The sequence below is a fragment of the Cebus imitator genome, unplaced genomic scaffold (assembly GCF_001604975.1).
Source record: "Cebus imitator isolate Cc_AM_T3 unplaced genomic scaffold, Cebus_imitator-1.0 Scaffold39, whole genome shotgun sequence".
NCBI classification, from domain to species: Eukaryota; Metazoa; Chordata; class Mammalia; order Primates; family Cebidae; genus Cebus; species Cebus imitator.
Window position 1 is genome coordinate 11,033,146 of NW_016107354.1, and position 19,554 is coordinate 11,052,699.

At 37.4% G+C, this 19,554-nt stretch overlaps 1 protein-coding gene across 3 annotated transcripts in view; it reads left to right on the top strand.

The window, feature by feature from the left end:
* Positions 1-19,554, top strand: part of NELL1 (neural EGFL like 1) — an 888,103-nt gene that overhangs the window by 832,359 nt on the left and 36,190 nt on the right. For 2 of the 3 annotated variants that reach the window (XM_017525920.2, XM_037737557.1), the window contains one exon: positions 16,356-16,496. The exons of the other annotated variant lie outside the window; for it this stretch is intronic. In XM_017525920.2, coding sequence (XP_017381409.1) covers positions 16,356-16,496 — 141 coding nt within the window. The remainder of the gene's footprint in view (positions 1-16,355; positions 16,497-19,554) is intronic. 3 annotated transcript variants of the gene reach the window in all.

Here is a 19,554-nt window from a genome sequence, read left to right on the forward strand (position 1 = left end):
ATGGCCATGGGCAATGACATTATCTTTTTGGTCATTTCCGAGTGACCTCCACCACATCGAATCTACCCTCTCAACAGTCTTTCTTCTCTAGATACTAAAGTGGTTTTTCAAGATGTGTAGTTAAGTTTATTCAACGAAAAATGATTCAGTCCCTTTGTTTCTACTTGTTACTTGGTCCTGGCTCCAACCTGTTCAAGTTGTAGATTCTTCTTCATGGGGCCAGCTGTGGCTCTGGATCCATGGTCAGCAGCAAAGACATGAGTCCTGCAAAGACATTTTCAAGCCAAGTGCATCCAGGATGCTGCGGAGCCACAAGCAGACAAAGCAGCATAAACGCTGTTTGGGGATCGTAAATCGTAGTGCTTCTATCTGTTAAGAGTTCTTGAATTTTTTCATCTTAATTTCTTCTCCAACTCACTGAAGAAAAAAAAGAGATGCTAATTTTCCCCCTTTCAGAAGCACAATTATAAAACTTTGTGAATTTGACAAAGGCTTTTTTTTTTCTCAAAATAACTTTTTCATTATGATGGTTACTTGTCTGCCATTTACACAACATGAAAGAATTTTTCTCTGGGTGTAATCAGATGATGACAGAAATATGGTGAAGCTTTCTGAAGGATTGTCTTAACATTCTTCAGTTCTCATTAGGGCTGAAGCCTCCTTGTTTCATTTGGAGGTGAATTATCTTATTGATCATGTCTGCATAAATACTTCTACTATGAATAATGCAGGCTAGTGAAATACTCAAAGTAAAAAATGTGGACCTGTCTTTAAAAAGATAGGTTTAACATCATGAAGAATAAATTAAAAATCAACTTGTGTTCCTCATTTTAAGCAGGAAAACAAAGCATCATTCAGAATGTCTTCACTACCAACTTAACTAAGAATTCTTTGGTCCATAAAGCCACTCAGGATTAGATATAATGGCATAAGGGAAATAAGTGAAATATAGTCCCTTTTGTTCCCTGCCATCATCAGGCTTGTGGTTTGGTGGTAGTTACACTGTGATCTATTGAGAAGTAAAGTAGCCTCATGAAGTTTTGTATTCAGAGAAAAGTAAGTCCAAAACTTACCATACCATGTAACTAGATAGGTTGACTTATGGAAATTATTGGATATCTTTCCAACTTGTTTTCTTTATCTGTAAAATGCAGATAAGAATATTCTACTGGTTTAATTTAATTTGTCTGGAAGTAATAGAAAACTCAAGTAATTGTGACTTTATAATAAAGTCTTTGTCTCTCATGACATGAGATCTGGAAATATGTAGCTTCAGGGTTGGTTCAGCAGCTCAGTGACATCAAAGGCCTAGTTTGGTGTTTCTGTGATTTAAATGGAATTTTTTTCATAACTACAGAAGGCTGCACCTGTCTAGGCCTCACGTCCTCCAGTCAGCTGGCTAACAAGAATGAACATATTAGGAATTCTGTCATTTAACCATGAAAGTCAACTCCACTGCCACTCCATCTCCAGCAGACTTCCCCTTACTTCTCATTGGTAAGAACTTGGTCCCATGCCCTTATGTAGAAAAATCACTGGGCAAAAGGATGAAGATTCTATTATCATTATAGATACTTTGTTCTCAAAGTAGAGTCCTCAGATGATTCTGGCAAGCATGTTTAAATGCAGCCAGAATCTCTAATTTAGTATGCTGGGTGGGACGAGATAATTTTCCTTTATAGTATGCTTCTTGCTTGTGTTAATGCTGTAGTCTGATGACCGCTATTTGAGAACCACTGACTAAGACCAAGAGTGATTGCCCGTTTGGGCTAGGAGATAGACTTACTTTTTTCAGATTAAGAGAACAACACTCTTTATGCAAGCAAGTCAAAGTTCTTCTAATTGAAAGTGAGTGGGTGGGAGGTGGAGGGTGTGTACTCAGGATAGAGGAGAAAGACAAAATATGTATGTTGCCTACCCCCAAGATCGAGGTTGGGGAATGAATAGCCGCTACCACTGCCAACTAAAATTGACCGAAATGTACCTGGATGCCTTCCCCTGGAAACTGCAAGCCTTTAGATAGACTCCAGAGTCCTAAAATTGTTACATCAGGCAGATTCTGCCAGTGCAATTGTAGTCTAGGTCAGGAGAAAGATTCCTGATGCTGACTACTCTGCTATGTTCCCAGAATCCTCAAAGAGATATCTTTCATGCATAGTTCATCAGGTGACATTGACATCTTTTTATTTATCTTCTTGACAAGAGTAAATACCAATATCAATCACTTTGGGAAAAACAACAACAACAACAACTTTGCTCTAGCACTAGTAGGAGAGTAGAGATGAGAATAGAGATGTAGAAGGTGTGGAAGACGTGGGAGGTGCCCTTTAAACAGAGGAGCTTTTCGCACTGTCAGAGTAGCATGATTTCTTCAGCCAATACTAACATCTCACAATATGCCATAGGAGTAACATTAAGAGGCCTAAGGGACCTCTGTTGATTTTGTCTCCCTGGAATTCAGTCCCTATTCTAGTAAGGACATTTAATATTTTTCTGCGGAACAAGTCCTTCAAAATTCTCAGTTTAAGGTATCTTAAGTATTGCTGATTTTACCTCTTGCTCTTGGGGTGGGCTGGTAACCAGACATGACCACAGTAACTACCTCAGGACTGAGCATGTAACCAAATCAAGATGAATGAGGCTCAAATCATGTATTTGTACCAACACTATTGGTAAGAATCTCTCCCTTTGACAGATTTAAAATGATGTTTGCCTAGAACATCTGGAGGCCATTACATGAAGAGGTTCTGACTTAATAGGGGGGGAGTAAGATGATGACAAGCAGAGTGGAGATACAGAAGGAGCCTAAACCCTGATAATATTGCTTAGTTGCATGGATTCATAGAGCCTAGAGCCCCTGGACTTGTACATTTTGTGAGCCAATATGTTTGTTTGATGAGAGGAAAGGTAAGCAGGGTTAAAGTGTTACTTACAACAGAGGGCCCAGGGTCAAAGGTGCATCAACACTCGCTTACCATTCAAGTGCTCTGCCCCAGCCCCTCCCCATGGACCTGCTCCTTACCCCATGCACCTGCGCCTTACCCCATGCACCTGCGTGTTACCCCATGCTGACCGTTTTCCATTCTCCTAGTTCTGGCCATGTGCAGAAACATTTTTTGGTCTCTCATTTGGTTCTAATTTAAAAATGAATGCATCTGACTATTCTGCCTCAGGGAAAATTTAGAAATATTCCTTTTAGTTCGATAGAGTCCTATGGTTACTCTTATGTTGGCACTAATCCTATCTCACATACCCTAGCTCTGTGGGTAGGACCAGATGTAGGGTAAAAATCTATGTGCTTGTCTTTTACTGATTTCTTACAGATCCAAAGTTAGAATGTTGGTTTTATACTTTTCTCCCTTTTGAATATAAGTATTACAGCTATACATTGGTTTCTAGGCACTGCTTTAACTGGTTCCCACAGATTTTAACCTGTTGTTTAATAATATAATTCAGTCCAAAATGTTTCATATTTTTCTTGTGGTTTCTTCTTTAATTCATTGGCTTTTGGAACTGGTATATTTTCCAAATAGTTGTACGTTTTCTAAATATCTAATTTTGATTTGAGATCTATTTAATTCTATTGGAACCAGGAAACAGACTCGGTAAGATTTCAAGCTTTTGAATTTTGGGGGATTGTTTTATGAACTAGGATTTGTTCTACCTTGGTCAACATTCCATGCACACTTGTAAAGGAAGTTTATGCTGCAGTGATTGGGTATAATGTTCAAGAAATGCCAATTAGTATTGTTCACGTCTTCTATATTGATGATTTTTTTTTGGTCTATCAATTACTGAAATAGAGGTTTAAATATCTAGGCATTTTTTTTTTTTCCTTTTTGGTTCTTTTATTCTTGTTTCATGTGTTTTGAATTTTTGACATTAAAAACTATGTGTTAATTGTTGGATTAAATTGTAGCTCTGTTTTTAGTTCTAGTGTTTCTCATATTGGTTGTTTTAATTTATATTCCCAGCAAGAGAACATATTTCCTTTTCTCTGTATCCTTGCCAACATTTGTTAATTTTTGTCTTTTTAATAATAGCCATTCTGATTGGTGTAAAATGATATTTTATGTTTTAATTTGAATTTCTCTGCTGATAAGTAATCATGAGCATTTTTTCATATACTTTTGGTCATTTGTATGTCTACTCTTGAAAAATATATATTCATATTTTTTACCTACTTATTAATGAGATTGTTTGATTTGTTGTTGGGTTATTTATGTTCCTTGTAAATTCTGGGTATTAGTTTCCTGTCAGATCCTTGGCTTGCAAATATTTTCTTCCATTCTGCAGGTTGTCTATTCACTCTGTTGTGCCCAAAGGAAAAAGTCATTATATCAAAAAGATACCTGCAATCCTGTTTTTATTTAAGCACTATTCTCAATAATGAAGATAGGGAGTCAACCTAACTGTCCATCAACAGGTGATTAGATAAAGAAAATGTGTTAGATATACAAAATGGAATACTATTCCGCCATAAAAAATGAGGTAATGTCTTTTGCAGCAACATAAATGAAACTGGAGGCCATTATCTAAGTGAAACAACTCAGGCACTGAAAGACAAGTACCACGTTATCACTTGTAAGTGGAAGCTAAATATTGTGTACACATGACATATAATGTAAAATGATAGACAATGGAGACTCTGAAGGTGTGAGGGTGGGAGGGGAGGTGGATGATAAGAAATTACTTAATGAGTACATGTACATCCCATTATGGAAATACTAGAGGCCCTGACTTCACCACTATGCAATATGGCCAGGTAACAAAATTATACTTGTACCCTGTAAATTTATACAAAGAAAATTTTTATATCTATACATTTAAGACTGTGATATCTTCCTGGCCAATTGATTCTTTTTATAAAGTGTCTTTTTTTATCTTTGAATATTTTCTTTATCTTGAAGCCTTTTTCTTTTTTCTGAGACCAGTGTAGCTATTCTAGTTTTCTTATCATTCATGAAATATCTTATCTACATGAAATATCTTTCCTCATATTTCTGTTTTAACCTGTTTGCACTTTTGTATCTAAAATGCATTGTTTCTATATAGCAGCAATTGGGTATTGCTTTTTTCTAGTCTGATAACCTTTGCCTTTATTTAAATGTTTAATAAATATACATTTATTATAAATATTGATATGGTTGTGTTTGGGTCTACTATTTTGCAGTTTTTAAATTTGTTTTTTTATACCGTAGATTCAGTATTATCCAATGCCTTATGAGATTCCCCAGTCTGGCTTGTGGAAGCATGTACTATTTCTTTTCCTGTGTAAGCGCCAGGCTTTTACATACATTTTGGTGGTTTTCCTCCAGCTTTGGATAATTTCATCATATTCGTTTTCTGATTAGCACTCTGCTGGTTACCTGACTGGTATTCTCTGCAGAACTTCAAAAATTGCTTCTCTGTTCAACTCTCTCCTCTCCAATACTCTGTTTTATAACCTCTGCTTTCCTTGGTCTTCCTGTATTCCCATCTTTGTATCCTCAAACCAGATAGTTCACTAGGCTCTTCATGGGTTTCCCTTCCTTTTACCATGGCCTAGACCTCTCTTAAGCAGTAAACTAGGATATTTGTAGCACTTTCTCATTTGTTTTATGTTTCCTAGGGATCACTTTCTTAGTTACCTAATTTCCAGTATCTTGAAAACTCATATATACATACAAATATATACATATGTATGCATTTGTTCCTGTTTGTTTCAGATGAAATAGCAAATTCAGTCCCTGTTACTCTACCTTGGGTAGCAGAAATCTGTTCATTATTCAACTCAGTATGTTTTTTTCTTTATGTTTTTGAACATATTTTTAATAGTTTCTTCAAAGTCATGTGTATTAAATCCGTTGCCTAGGTAACAGTGCAGTTGGTTTCTATTATCTACTTTTTTTCTTTTGCGTGGGTCATATTAGCCAAGTTAACTGCATAATAGAAAATAAATAAAATGAATGTTTATTTGTTTTATATTATGCCACTTACTTGGCTAATTTCAAATTCTAATTTCTTCCTTCTGTGTGGTAGCATTGGCTGAAATCTCTATTCAACTCTTTCACCTAGAAACCTGTTAGTAATGGTTAAGTCAGCTTAACCTTTAAGGCCTGGAATAGTGGTTAGTTTTAGGGGATGATAAAAGAGAAATTCCCTCTTTCCCCCAAGTGTACAAGAGTCTATATAGTATAATGATTAATTATACATATTTGGGAGTCAAGTAGACCTTGGTTTAAATCCCCACTCTGCCACTTCCCAGATGTTGTACCATGGGTATCTTATTTAAACATGTACGCCTCCATCTTCAGTAAAACTAGAGCAATTCAAAATGATCTCGGAGGCATTCTGAAGATCAAATGGAATTGTGAATATAAAGCACTTGTCAGAGAGCCTGACACATAGTAAATTATTAATAGATGGAACTTCAAAAATTCTTGCTATGTGATGGAGAAACTATAGTAAAAATCATAGAATATTCTAAAATTCGATTCTAAGATTTGTGCTTGGATTATAATTTTAAAACAATCATTTGCAGGATGGGAAGCCTCAAATTCAACTGAGTATAGAATAGATGGTATTTAAAGCAGCAACCCCAGACAGTGCAAAGGTTTTGTGATGAAGAATTTTGAGAAATAAAGGCAAATTGGTAAAGTGAGGTCAGTTATTTATGCTTTGAGTGCCTCATATGAGATTTTTACAGTAAGAATCATTTGTAATTATTACAGGAGCAGGATATTTTAAAAAGTCACAGAATCATAGGATTTTCAGGCTTGGAGTGAATATGATCTAGTTCCATGTTTTAAAAATCTTCAATGTTAATAGCAGTCAAACTTTAATACTTTTGTTCATTGGTTATGAGGATGACAGTAAAGAAGGAGTGCTGGGGAGGAAAATGAATTTGGTACATAGAAACATATATGTCATGTAAAGCTTTTGGCAGAATAAGTTTGAAATGAAGAGATCTCTGAGATTCGCAAATCCATAGGCAACAGTAAATGCATTTCTGAATTTGTGTTAGTGATCAGCTTAGAGATATAGATCAGAGAGCCTCCAGAATAAAGGTGAGAGTTTAAATGTTAATAGATGGATTCTTTTAGGAAGAATTTGAGCACAGTTTGTTAGAAGAAAGACAGAAGGTCTTCAGAGGTAAAATTAGATTGCCATATCTAGGAAGAAATGGATTGGATTATTTTGTGCAAAGTCACTTAAGAAAGAAATACACAAAAGTCAGAGAGCTATATTGCCAATAACATTGACATCATTGTTAACAGCAGGTACCTTTTGCAAAAGGTACCTGCTATTAATACACAAAAACTAGTTACTAATAAAGACTTACAAAGAAGAAACCGCAATAATGATGTCACCCAATATTTTATGAGGCAATGAATTGACTTTGCAGAGATTGTTTATACCTTATTGGAGCATGTTTGTGAGACAGACAAAATTTGTGTTTTTAAATTTGCCATTTGCCTAATGAAGAACCCGAGGTACAAAGAGGTTATTTAAACCTTTTAACAGTCATTCAGCTTGTTAGCAGCAGCAGAAGCTATGAGCCCAAAGCTAAGATATCCCATATTCTAGAATATTAAAACCAGCTGTATTAGTTTGTTCTCATGCTTCCAATCAAGACATACCTGAGAGTGGGTAATTATAAAGGAAAGAGCTTTAATTGATTCACAGTTCCACATGGCTGAGGAGGGATTACAGTCATGGTGGAAGGTGAATGAGAAGCAAAGTCAAGTCTTACATGGTGGAGGCAAGAGAGTTTATGCAGAGGAACTCCCATTTATAAAACCATCAGATCTCCTGAGACTTTTCACTATCACAAGAACAATGTGGGAAAACTGACCCCAGGATTCTATTATCTCCACCTGGCCCTGCCCTTGATACATGGGGATTATTACAATGCAAAGTGAAATTTCTGCCCATATCATTCCACCCTGGCCCCTCCCAAATCTCATGTTATCATATTTCAAAACTAATCATGTCTTCCCAACAGTTCCCCAAAGTCTTAACTCATTTTAGCATTAACTCAAAGGTCCACAGTCCAAAGTCTCATCTGAGACAAGGCAAGTCTCTTCCACCTATGAGCCTGTAAAATCAAAAACAAGTTACTTACTTCCTAGATATGGTGGGGATACAGGTATTGGGTAAACACACCGATATGGGAGAAATGGCCAAAGAGGTTACAGGTCCCATGCAAGTCCAAAATCCAATGAGGTAGTCATTAAATCTTAAAGCTCTAAAATAATCTTTGGCTCCATATCTTGCATCCAGGTCACACTGATGGAAGAAGTAGGCTCCCGCAGTCTTAGGCAACTCCACCACTGTGGCTTTGCAGGGTACACACCTCCCACTGGCTGCTTTCAAGGACTGATATTGAGCGTCTGCAACTTTTCCAGGTGCATGGTGCAAGCTGTCAGTGGATCTCGCATTCTGGGGTCTGAAGGATGGTGGCCCTCTTCTCACAGGTAGTCTACTAGGCAGTGCCCCAGTAAGGACTCAGTATAGGGGCTCCAGTCCCACATTTCCCTTCTGCACTGCCCTAGCAGAGGTTCTCCATGAAGGGTCTGCCACTGAAGGAAACCTCTGCTTGAATATTCAGGTATTTCCATATATACTCTGAAATCTAGGTGATGGTTCCCAAACCTCAATTCTTGACTTCTGTGTACCCACAGGTTGAGCACCACATTGAAGCTACCAAGGTTTCAAGCTTGCATCCTTTGAAACCATGGCCCAAGCTATGCCTTGGTCCCTTTTACCGTGGGCTAGGGCAGCTGGGATGCAGGGTACCAAGTCTGAAAGCTGCACACAGCAGAGAGGCCCTGGACTTAGCCCAGGAAACCACTTTTTCCTCCTAGGCCTCCAGGCCTATGGTGGGAGGAGCTGCTGGGAAGGTCTCTGACATGCCCAGAAACATTTTCATCATTCTTTTGGTGATTAGCGTTTGACTCTTCATTACTTATGCAAATTTCTGCTGCCTGCTTGAATTTCTTTTCAGAAAATGGCATTTTCTTTTCTACTGCACCATCAGGCTGCCAAGTTTTCAAACTTTTATGCTCTGCTTCCTCTTGAATGCTTTGCTGCTTAGAAATTTCTTCCACCAGATACCCTAAATCACCTCTCTCAAGTTTGAAGTTCCACAGGTTCCTAGGGCAGGGGCAAAATGCTGCCAGTCTCCTTATATAGTAAGAATGACCTTTAATCCAGTTCATTTAATCCAATTCCCAAAAAGTTCCTAATCTGCATCTGAGACTACCTCAGCCTGGTCTTTATTGTCCATGCCACTATCAGCATTTTGGTCAAAGCCCTTGAACAAGCCACTAGGAAGTTTCAGACTTTCCAACATCTTCCTGTCTTCTGTGTGCTCAAGTCTGTAGAAGGTTCCAAACTTTCCCGCATTTTCCTGTCTTCTTTTGAGCCCTCCAAAGTGTTGCAACATCCACCTGTACCCAGTTCCAAAGTAGCTTCCACATTTGGGGGCGTCTTCACAGCAGCACCTCACTCTCAGCACCAAAATCTGTATTAGTCAGAGTTCTGTAAAGGGACAGAGCTAATAGGATAGATGAATATATGAATGGGAGTTTGTCAGGATAATTGACTCACATGATCACAAGGTAAAGTCCTAAAATAGGCTATCTGCAAGCTGATGAGCCAGGAAGTCAGTCTAAGTCCCAAAACCTCAAAAGTAGGGAAGTTGATAGTGCAGCCTTCAGTCTATGGCTAAAACTCTGAGAATCCTTGGCAAATCACTAGTGTAAGTCCAGGAGTCCAAAAGGTGAAGAATTTGGAATCTTATATTCCAGGGCAGGAAGCATCCAGCACAAGAGAAAGATGGAGGCCAGAAGATTCAGTCTAGTCCTTCCAGGTTCCTCTGCCTGCTTTTATTCTGGCCATGCTGGCAGCTGATGAGATGGTGCCTATCCTGATTGAGGGTGGATCTGCCTCTCCCAATCTATTGACTCAAATGTTAATCTCCTTTGGCAACACCCTCACAGACACACCCAAGAACAATACTTTGAATCCTTCAATCCAATCAAATTGATACTCGATATTAACTGTTACTCTAATAGAGGCCCTAAATGCACAGTCCTTTCATTTTACATGTAAGGAATTGAAGCTTGGAGACTTGGACTGTCTTGGCATGTGGGGATAATAAGTTACAAAACAAGAACTATCATGTGCCTAATGAATGCCTTGAATTTGTAGGTTTTAGATTGATCTCATTCAATCTTTAAAATAACATTATGAGATAAGTAATTGCTGTGATGTAGATGTGGTTTGTCCCCACAAAAATTCATGTTGATTTTTATCTCTAGTGTGGAGTGCTGGGAGATGGGGCTGAGTAGGAAGTGTTTGGGTCATGGAGGCATAGCCCTCATGCAGAGTAATGCCCTCCAGTGAGGGTGAGTTCTCTCTCATAGGACTTGATTAGTTCCTGTGGGGTCTGGTTCGTCACTTTCTCTCTCTTGCTTCTTCTCTTGCCATGTGATTTATTTGCACATACCCACCCCCTTCAGTTTTTCCACTATGACTTGAAGCAGCCTGAGACCCCCACCAAATGCAGCCATCTAATCTTGGACTTTTCAGTCACTAGAATCATGAGTAAAAAAACCTCTTTTCTTTACAAATTACTCAATCTCAGGTATTCTGTTATGGCAACACAAAATGGATGAAGACAGTGATGTTATCACTTAAAAGCCAAGGAAATTGAAGCTCAAAAAAGATAAATAACTTACTCAAAGTTGTATAACTAGGAAGTGACAGAACCAGAATTCAAACTCAAATATATCTAACTACAAAGCTTTGTCTGGTGTTATGTGTTATTTTGACTCTTGACTTTCAGCAAAAAACTTCTCCCACTTCTTTAGTGCCCGCATAATCTGTTATTAGTGCCGGAGTTTTTTTTTCTTGTTTGTTTGTTCCTATTTTTATTTTTAGATATTGCATCAGTATGAGTTCTAACCTGAGCACAGTCTTTTCCCTGAATATGGAAAAGGGTCTCATGATAATTAGGAAATGCTGGCTAGCAATAAAAAGCAGCTCCAAACAAACAGTAATGGCTCAATAAAATAGAAATACATTTCTTACTCACCTAAATAGCCCATGACAGTTTTAGGTCTGTGGAAGGGTCCTGGTCTACATAGCCTTCCAGGGAGCCAGGTAAAATAATGTTCTACTATTTTCAATACATGATTACTCAGGTTTTCCTGGAAACTGGCCTGTAGTGAGTAGGTAGAAATATTCTGGAGGATCATATTAGGCATGTTTATGAACCATATTGAAATTATGTCACTTCTAACTCTGTAACTAGAGCTCAGTCACATGGCCTTACGTGCTTACAAAGGAAGCATGCTCCAGGCACATCCCTAAGAGCCCAAGAGAATAAGGATAGAAGAACTAGCCTGTTTCTACCACAGGGCTTTACATGTTATGTTCAGTACAATTCTGGCATTCAACAAATAACAGAAAACAAACAGGTTTGTGTTTGATGTACTTGTGGTAATCTATGTTGCTGATTCTACTTCCTTAAACTTATGTGAATTATTTTGGTGAGGAAGAGAATCCACGTCTTTATGAGTCGTGTCTTATAGATTCTATTCCTGAATGCATAACAAGGTTACACTTGTCTCAAAATACAAATGAATATTTTTAAAGATCCGGAAATAATGTCTCATCCTAACCAGTTTCCTGATTGCAAGGTGAATATATATATTTTCAGAATCCCCTTATTCTGTCTTCAGTTTTATAGCAGTAATATTTAGTCCAAAATTAATATCCAGATTGTGCTTAAGAGTCTTTTTTTAACAATCACATGATGTTTGATTTTATCATTCTCAACCTACACATAAGAAAGACTTTTGAAATCTAAATAATTATTAGTCCATTGTTGAGCAGGAATTTGAAGTCATGTTTGTCTCTAAAGCCTATATTTATAAGCAGAGTTTATTTTTCTTTTATATTCTATTTGCCCTATAGACTCTATGTATCTGGAGGACAGAGATCTTATCTTTCCATTTCTCTTACAGAGGGTATGATACAGCGCTTAGTACATGGGGCAAATGTCCTGGCACATGGGGAGTGCTCAATAAAATTTTGTTGAATTAATAAAAACAACAAAAGATTTTCTCATGACTCACTATCATCCTAAAAACTGTTAGCAAAGGTATATTCCAACCACAACTTGAGCCACTACTTTACTGCAAGTTTTAACTGTTAGTATGAAATACGAAAGCATCTCTTTGAAAATAAGCTTTGAGAAAACCTTTATTGGTTTTATAAATTTTCCAATTGCAAATTCAGTGGGAAAGAGATTAGATGGAGGAAGAGATCCATCCAGCTCTAGAGATAGATTTTACAAGAATCCAAGGATTTATTTGCAATTTGCTTTATATAGACAATTCAACATATGCCCCAAATAGGATTAAATGTATTGCTTAGGATACATTACACATAAACAAATCTTGGATATTCATCTGTTTCTCATTGTAAATGAAAAATTCATGGTCTAGGTAGGTCTTTTCATTGGAACAATTATAGCAATTGTAATAATTATTATCATTGTAATCATAATTAAAATTACTCCTTATAACACCATTGCAATTATTTCTTTTTGTCCACCTATTTTGCCCACTTAAAATATCTAAAGATTAGAGGTAGAAGCAAAGTATTAAATAGACCCTGCGTGATGTCTCTTAGAGGAACATAATATACAAATATTAAATTTACTTTTTATTTAGTTTTATGAATTGCCTTTGTAGTTTTGTGATTTGTAAGCACCAAGACATCTTGGGATATTTTGAATCTCCATTATAGCCTTTGTTAATTTTTCCTTTCATTCAATCTACCAGTCATTTATTTTTTCATACATTTATTCCCATAGACTTGTATTGGGCACTTTCAAATTGCTTGCTATTCTCATTTCTAGGTATCACTAGCAAGGTAAACCTGCATAAAATGTCCATTTTCTTGGAAAATTTGCATTTGAGTGACAGACACGAAAAGGAAGTCACTGTGATAGGACAAGATAAGTACTAAAACAGATATGTGTAGTCACTAGGTCTATAGGGGAGGGAGCTGGTGAGATTAGTTGTTATTTGAAGGATGAGTATGTATACACACACACACACACACGCACACACACACACACACACACACACACACACAGCTCCTCCCTTTGATTATGAGCTCCTGGATTTCTGGAGTCATGTTTCATTTACTTTTGTATTAACCACAACACAAAAAGAATCTTTTCACATATTTTTAGCTCAACAGGTATTTACAGAGTTGAATAAATGTATTATCTTTGTGTAAATAATCCTTTCTTGGTTTGTCAATAAGATATGATAGAATTGTGACAAATACTGGTTCTAGCTAGTTTTGAACTACATTTCACCATTTGTAAGCTGTGTGACCCCGGCAATAATGTTAGTTATTGTGTTGTCAACATTTGGCTCTGAGGATACAAAAATGAATACTGTGGGTCTCACCTAACAATCCCCCAGGTTCTTTTGTTTCCTTGTTCACATTTTCAGCTCTGTGCTGGATTATACTGAGATTTAAACAAGATCTTAGGACTTTCTATAGGAGGAAAGGTGGCTTTTTGTTTGTTCGTTTCCTTTGGGATGGTTGACACATTGTGAGTGTAGCCATGCCCACTGTAATTTATCAGAATTCCTTGAATGAGAGTTGATTCCATAGTAAACTCAGAGAGACTCCATTCCCAGAGCAACTGTCTTGTTTGTTTCCCTGATGGGAGTGCTGACTGGGAGAAACAAATCCTTGTCTCTGAGGACAAAGGCAGCCACAACCAAGCTTGTGAAGAAACCATCATTCGTAATTTGTAAATTCCCCAAAGTGTTGCTGAAAAGCCTCCAAGTGTTTTCTGTATTTGGGTCTGTGGTGGTTGCTTTATATACTACTGTGACTACCTACACAGAGAAAGCCAGTTTTAGAAACACAGTGAAAACGTGAGCCCCTCTCAAGTACAATATGGTTGCATAAAGAATTAATTTTCTGGCTGTAATTATAGACCTGCACAGAGAACAGAAATGTGCAGCCTAGGTACCAGCGTGTGATGTGACCTGGTTATTTCCAGTGAGTTTCTGGAATCTTCTATGAAAAGAACAGCTTTCAGGCAAAATGCGCTTCTCTACTGCTTTTCTCATTTCCCATGCAAGCCAGGGATTCCCTAGTGTCTCTGGGGAAGTTGTAGATGTGTAATTGTCTGATTGTCTTCACTGCTTATGAAAGATTCCTGTGCTATACAGATAAAGTCTGCCCTGGTGAATCATGGAAACTACTTATCATTTCATTTTGGGAACAGAAATATCTATGAATTAAGAAAGTATTTGCACATCTTTCACCACTCCCCTACTTCCTAGAAATTTTCTATTGAATTTAGGGCTGAGGGAGTATACTCCATTTGATCATAATTTATCCTCCAAACTTGGGTGGTTTTCAGAGTAGAAGAGCAGCAGGTATAAACTAGGACTTTTCCAGGCAAACCAGGACATATGATTGCTCTGGTTGAGATGCTTTTATTTGTGTATCCCCTGGTTTCCCAAAACACTAACCATGGTTATTACCTAAAATATTGTCAGCAGCCTATCAGCAACAGAATCTCTGGTGATCATGACTGGTTTTTCTGAGAGCTTTGGAAATAAATGTCAGAGATTGAATTGGTTGCTGCTTTGTTACAGAGAGTTATCCTTCAGCCTAACATACAGAAGTCATCTCTGTAATCAGCCTTCCACTTATGTGTGTGTCTCTTGTTGCCTAGTATTCAAAAAGCAGTGGGCTGATTCTGTTACTTAGGATAAGCCCTTTCCCTCCAGGAACCACAGCCTCCAGTTATTTCTCTACTTGAAATTTTAAAATTTTTAGTGATCCAACATATGTCCCAGAGAACCTGGACCTGTAGAATTTGAGGCATAACAGTCTACATGGTTATTTTCTGGGAATTTATAATAAACACACCCACAGCCTGTCTGCACTATCTGAAGGTCCTATACAAATATTAGGTCATAGGGACTGAGGGCATTTAGAAGCCTAAAGGATGAGATATGTGAAAAGACTTTCTGGGCTGAACAATATGTACTACAGAGGAAGAAGGTGGTAGTTGTCTGAGCCGGAGTTGCACAGTATGAGGAACTACACCTTTTCTCTCTTCACTTGGCCAGAATGCCTTGAGATGAGAGTATACAGTTTCAAACTAAATTAACAGCCCAGTGCACAACACAGGACTTGTCAAGATAATAGAACCAAAGGTAGCTGATTGCCCTTGAACTGATGCTTCTAACAGGGCCCTGTTAAAAGAAATCCCAAAGTACATTTTATTCATTATGGGTTAGATTCCCATTTTAATTAAATTTATATTCACACGAGTCGGATATTTCAGATATTTCCAAGAGAAGTCAAAGGAGATTCCCAGACAACAGTGGCTACATTCTGAGAAATAATTACTTGGAGAAATTCTGTAAGAATGAACTGAACCTGATTTAACAATTGCAATTCTGTTTTGTGCAATGGTATCAACCTCCTTCAGTGCAGAGACAAGCCTTTGTGCAAGAAAATCTATACATGATTCAGGTGTTTGCTAATTATAAAAAGCCAGAGACTAGAGAAAAACATACAAACAAATAAACAAAAAAAGCCTAGGAGACTTCCTTTTCTTAAGAATGAGTGAAGAATGAGGATCTCTGATGGACTAGCATAATTAATCAGTAGTTTTTAAAGAACTGGAACAATAGTTCCCAAACTGTGTTCCCCACAGCACTAGTTTTGCAAGATATTAAAGGTATCGCAAGAAAAGGTAGTTATTAGCTAAATAAATTTGGGAAACTTTGCATATTATCAATCTTATCTCAAAGTCTTGCAGGACATATAATTATGACGAGTCTCTGGGGCTGTCATTTAAAAAATCAATTTACTAATATTTAATCCAAGGTTCCTGAACTTATTTGTTCATAAATATCTTCAAAGGACACACAGTAAAATCTGGAATTGCCAATTTAGAAACATTTAATCCAAAAAAAAAGTCATATACACCCAATATTGAAACTGTGTAAAATAGCCTCAACTTAGTTCTTAGTTATTCAGGGACAACACAGCTTTTGAGTTAGGAATTTTTTGTGACCATAAGCTCTCATGCATTGTTCAATATGAGAGAAAACATTCAAGATTGAAGCTTTCAATTCATTTGGATTCTGGAAAATGTGGGATCTGGTTCTTCCGGTGACTTTCATTTTAGGTGACTAAACAGTTTTAATTGATATGTTGACATGAGCATGTTTTAGGCATTTCCTGAAAGGTTAGTGTCAAAAGAAATTAATATCCTCGTGGGCTTGTGTTTTTCTCTGAGGCAGATATTGATGAATGTACAGAGGGAATCATTGAGTGCCACAACCATTCCCGCTGCGTTAACCTGCCAGGGTGGTACCACTGTGAGTGCAGAAGCGGTTTCCATGACGATGGGACCTATTCACTGTCCGGGGAGTCCTGTATTGGTAAGCAGCTTTCAGACATGCCCTCCAACCACTCAGACCTTTGCAGGAGGTGCAGCTTGCTTTGGTACTCTGTTCAGCTCCCTGTGTTCAAATATGGCCATTCATTAGTTAAACATAGCAGTTTTCTAATTTTCTCCCTCTGCAATTCAGGGATCAGGCCAGGGATCATGCAATGTGGAGTACTAGAATTTTTATACAGAAATTGTGACAGAGGAACAAAACCTGGGTCTTTATGCTATGGCTTTGCTCTTTCTAAGGAAAACCTTAGTCTTCTTAATTCTTTTTAAGGAAAACTGTGCTGTCTTGTGAAATTTTTGATAGTTTGAGAGGCAACTGTAGAGAGGAAGAAATATTAAAAATATTGGATACTGGATTTAGAATAAGAAAGTTTAGTTTGAATATTAGCCCTTATGCTGTAAAGGTCACCATAGTCTCTAATCCTTCTTCTGTGTATATATAAACAATGGGGATAACAATATACATATATTATTAGGATTAAATAAGAATAACACCTATTTTAAAATTTCAAGATTTGAATTGATGCACATATATGATATAGTTGCATTAACATTATTGTTGCTATTGCTACTACCATCATCTCTTGCAAAGTCTCCTTTATGGGTCTCTGCTTGTGGTTCTGTTAAATGCTGAACATAGGAAATTAGCAGATGGAGTTATTCACCTTTAAGACCTTACAACTTTCATGAAATCCAAACAACTGATCAAAAACCTAACTGTCTGTATGAGAACCTTAGCCAATCCAATTCGTTCATGGTGTGTGGACTCAGTTGAATTCTTAATGCTGATTTGGACCAACCTAGGGAGCAAGCATTCTGACCTTGGCTTCCCAAAGTTCAGCTTGCTGAATTAGAAAATGGGAATTTGATTTTGAAAATTTGTTTTCTCTGCTTAGGGCATATTATTTTTTTCTAAAGGCTGCTGCAGATATATAGTCAGTGTTTTTTCAACTTCTCTACTGATATTGATCTAAAGCAAAGATGAACTCACGGCCATGTGGCATGAATTATCTCCTACAATCTTGACATTATTGTTGAGAGGCAGGTAGTGTAGTTACTAAAAGCATAGACTTTTGGGCCAGATGTTGGCAGTCAAATTCCAGCTGTGCTGCTTCTAAGTCATTTACCATGGACAAGTTTCTGTCTAGTCTGTGCTTCAGCTATCGCAGCTGTAAAATAGAAACAATGTTTCTATCTTATCGAGATGAGTCTTGTGATAATTAATTGGATTAATATCTGTTAAATGTTCAAGAAATGTCAGCTCTTATTTTAAATGTCACTGTGTATTCAGCATTCTACCCCATACTCTGTTCATACTTCTTTTCCTTTACATATTGCCAGGTACTTCTGTACATATGCAGCTCATTGTACATGGATGTTATATGAACAGGAATAGGTCTAGTGGCTATTGTTGAGCAATGAAGATAGAATATTAACATATGAAATTAAGCATGGTAGCTAAAAGAAAATTTTAATTTTTACAGATTATATTTGACATCATTAAAAGGGGAAACTCTTAAATTTTTAGCACACAAAGGACCTTAGAGTCCAGCTAGTGAAACCAATTTTATTTGTTCATTATTTTATGTTTTGCTACTTTTAAATTCAAGGAATACAGGTACAGGTTTCTTCCATGGGTAATCTACACATTGCTGAGACTTGGTATATGGATGATCCTGTTACCAAGGTAGTGAGCATAGTACACAATAGGTAGCCTTCCAAACCATACCCTTCCCCTTTCTTCCCTTCTCAGGCAGTCCTCAGTATCTTTTGTTCCTATCTTTGTGTCTATATGTATTCAATGTAGTTAAACCAATTTTATAAGTGTTTCGATCTGCCATGGGATTGCACACTTCTCTACCTTCGTATAGGCTGTCCCCTCTGGCTGGAATGAAACATGATGATTCACATATGAATTTAATATTCCTAAATTAACTTATGTTTCACCAAGTCCCCATGAAGTATTCTTTGGTGTCTTCCTAAGACTTGTCACTCCTTTCTTCTGCTAACTCTAGACCTTTTTGTTTGGTGTATGTTTTAGTAGCGTCACTTGTACAATTTATTTGCTCTCTTACTAGACTGTGAGGTTTTATTCTTCTGCCTCTGCAGTGAGACCATTTGGTGGTTGTTGTTTAACAAATGTGAAAATGTAACCATATCATGTGATCAATAAAGAAACTCAGTCTCAGAAAGGTGTCACCTCATTCCCAGCCACATAACTGGTTTGGATACAAGTTGAGGATCAGATCTAGGTTAAGGGAGCATCTAGGAACAGTTTCAGTTTATGCCCCTTGTTTTGATGTTGTCTGGAGAGCCCTGCCACCCTCATCAATGTCCCTGGCACCTGTCCTGGTGCTGATTTCCCTCTAATATGCTGAGTAGCGTGCCTGAAGGAGGAGGTGAAATTCCTGCACTCTCAGAGAGCCTCTTGCTTCAGCTACAAACTGATCCCTGTTCTGCACAGGAAAACCTCAGTGAAATGGACTCCTTGGAGTTGGAGTTGTTTGAATTAGTGGCATTTTTAATTTGGGTAGTTGATAGTCTAAATTTCCTTTCATTTCCACACTTTTGGGAAAATGTTTGTAAATGAGCCTTCAAAAGGACAGAAATCTGACCATCACTTAGGATTTCTGTGGTAGTTGAGACTAATCTGTTGGTTCAGAATAATTCTTGGACAACAAATAAGTAAGTCAGATAATGACACTTACTTATTATGGCCTTCTAATGCCTTCGCAATTAATGTAAAATAAATTTCTAACATTATATGGCTTTCATGGTTTTAGATGACATTGTTCCTGCCTGCTTCTTGGACTCATTTCCCATATATGTAAGGCTTTTTGATCTTTTCACGCCTTGAACATGACAAAAAGCTCATTTTAGTTTTAGGGGCTTTGCCTTTATTGTTTTCCCTATCCAGAACACTCAACACCTCTCTTGTTGTGTGGCTGCCATGTTACTTAGGTCTCAGATAAACGTCACTTCTTCATGGAGACCCTCCCTAACTTTGCTCTGACATAATCCTTCCCTACTCACTTTGTTAT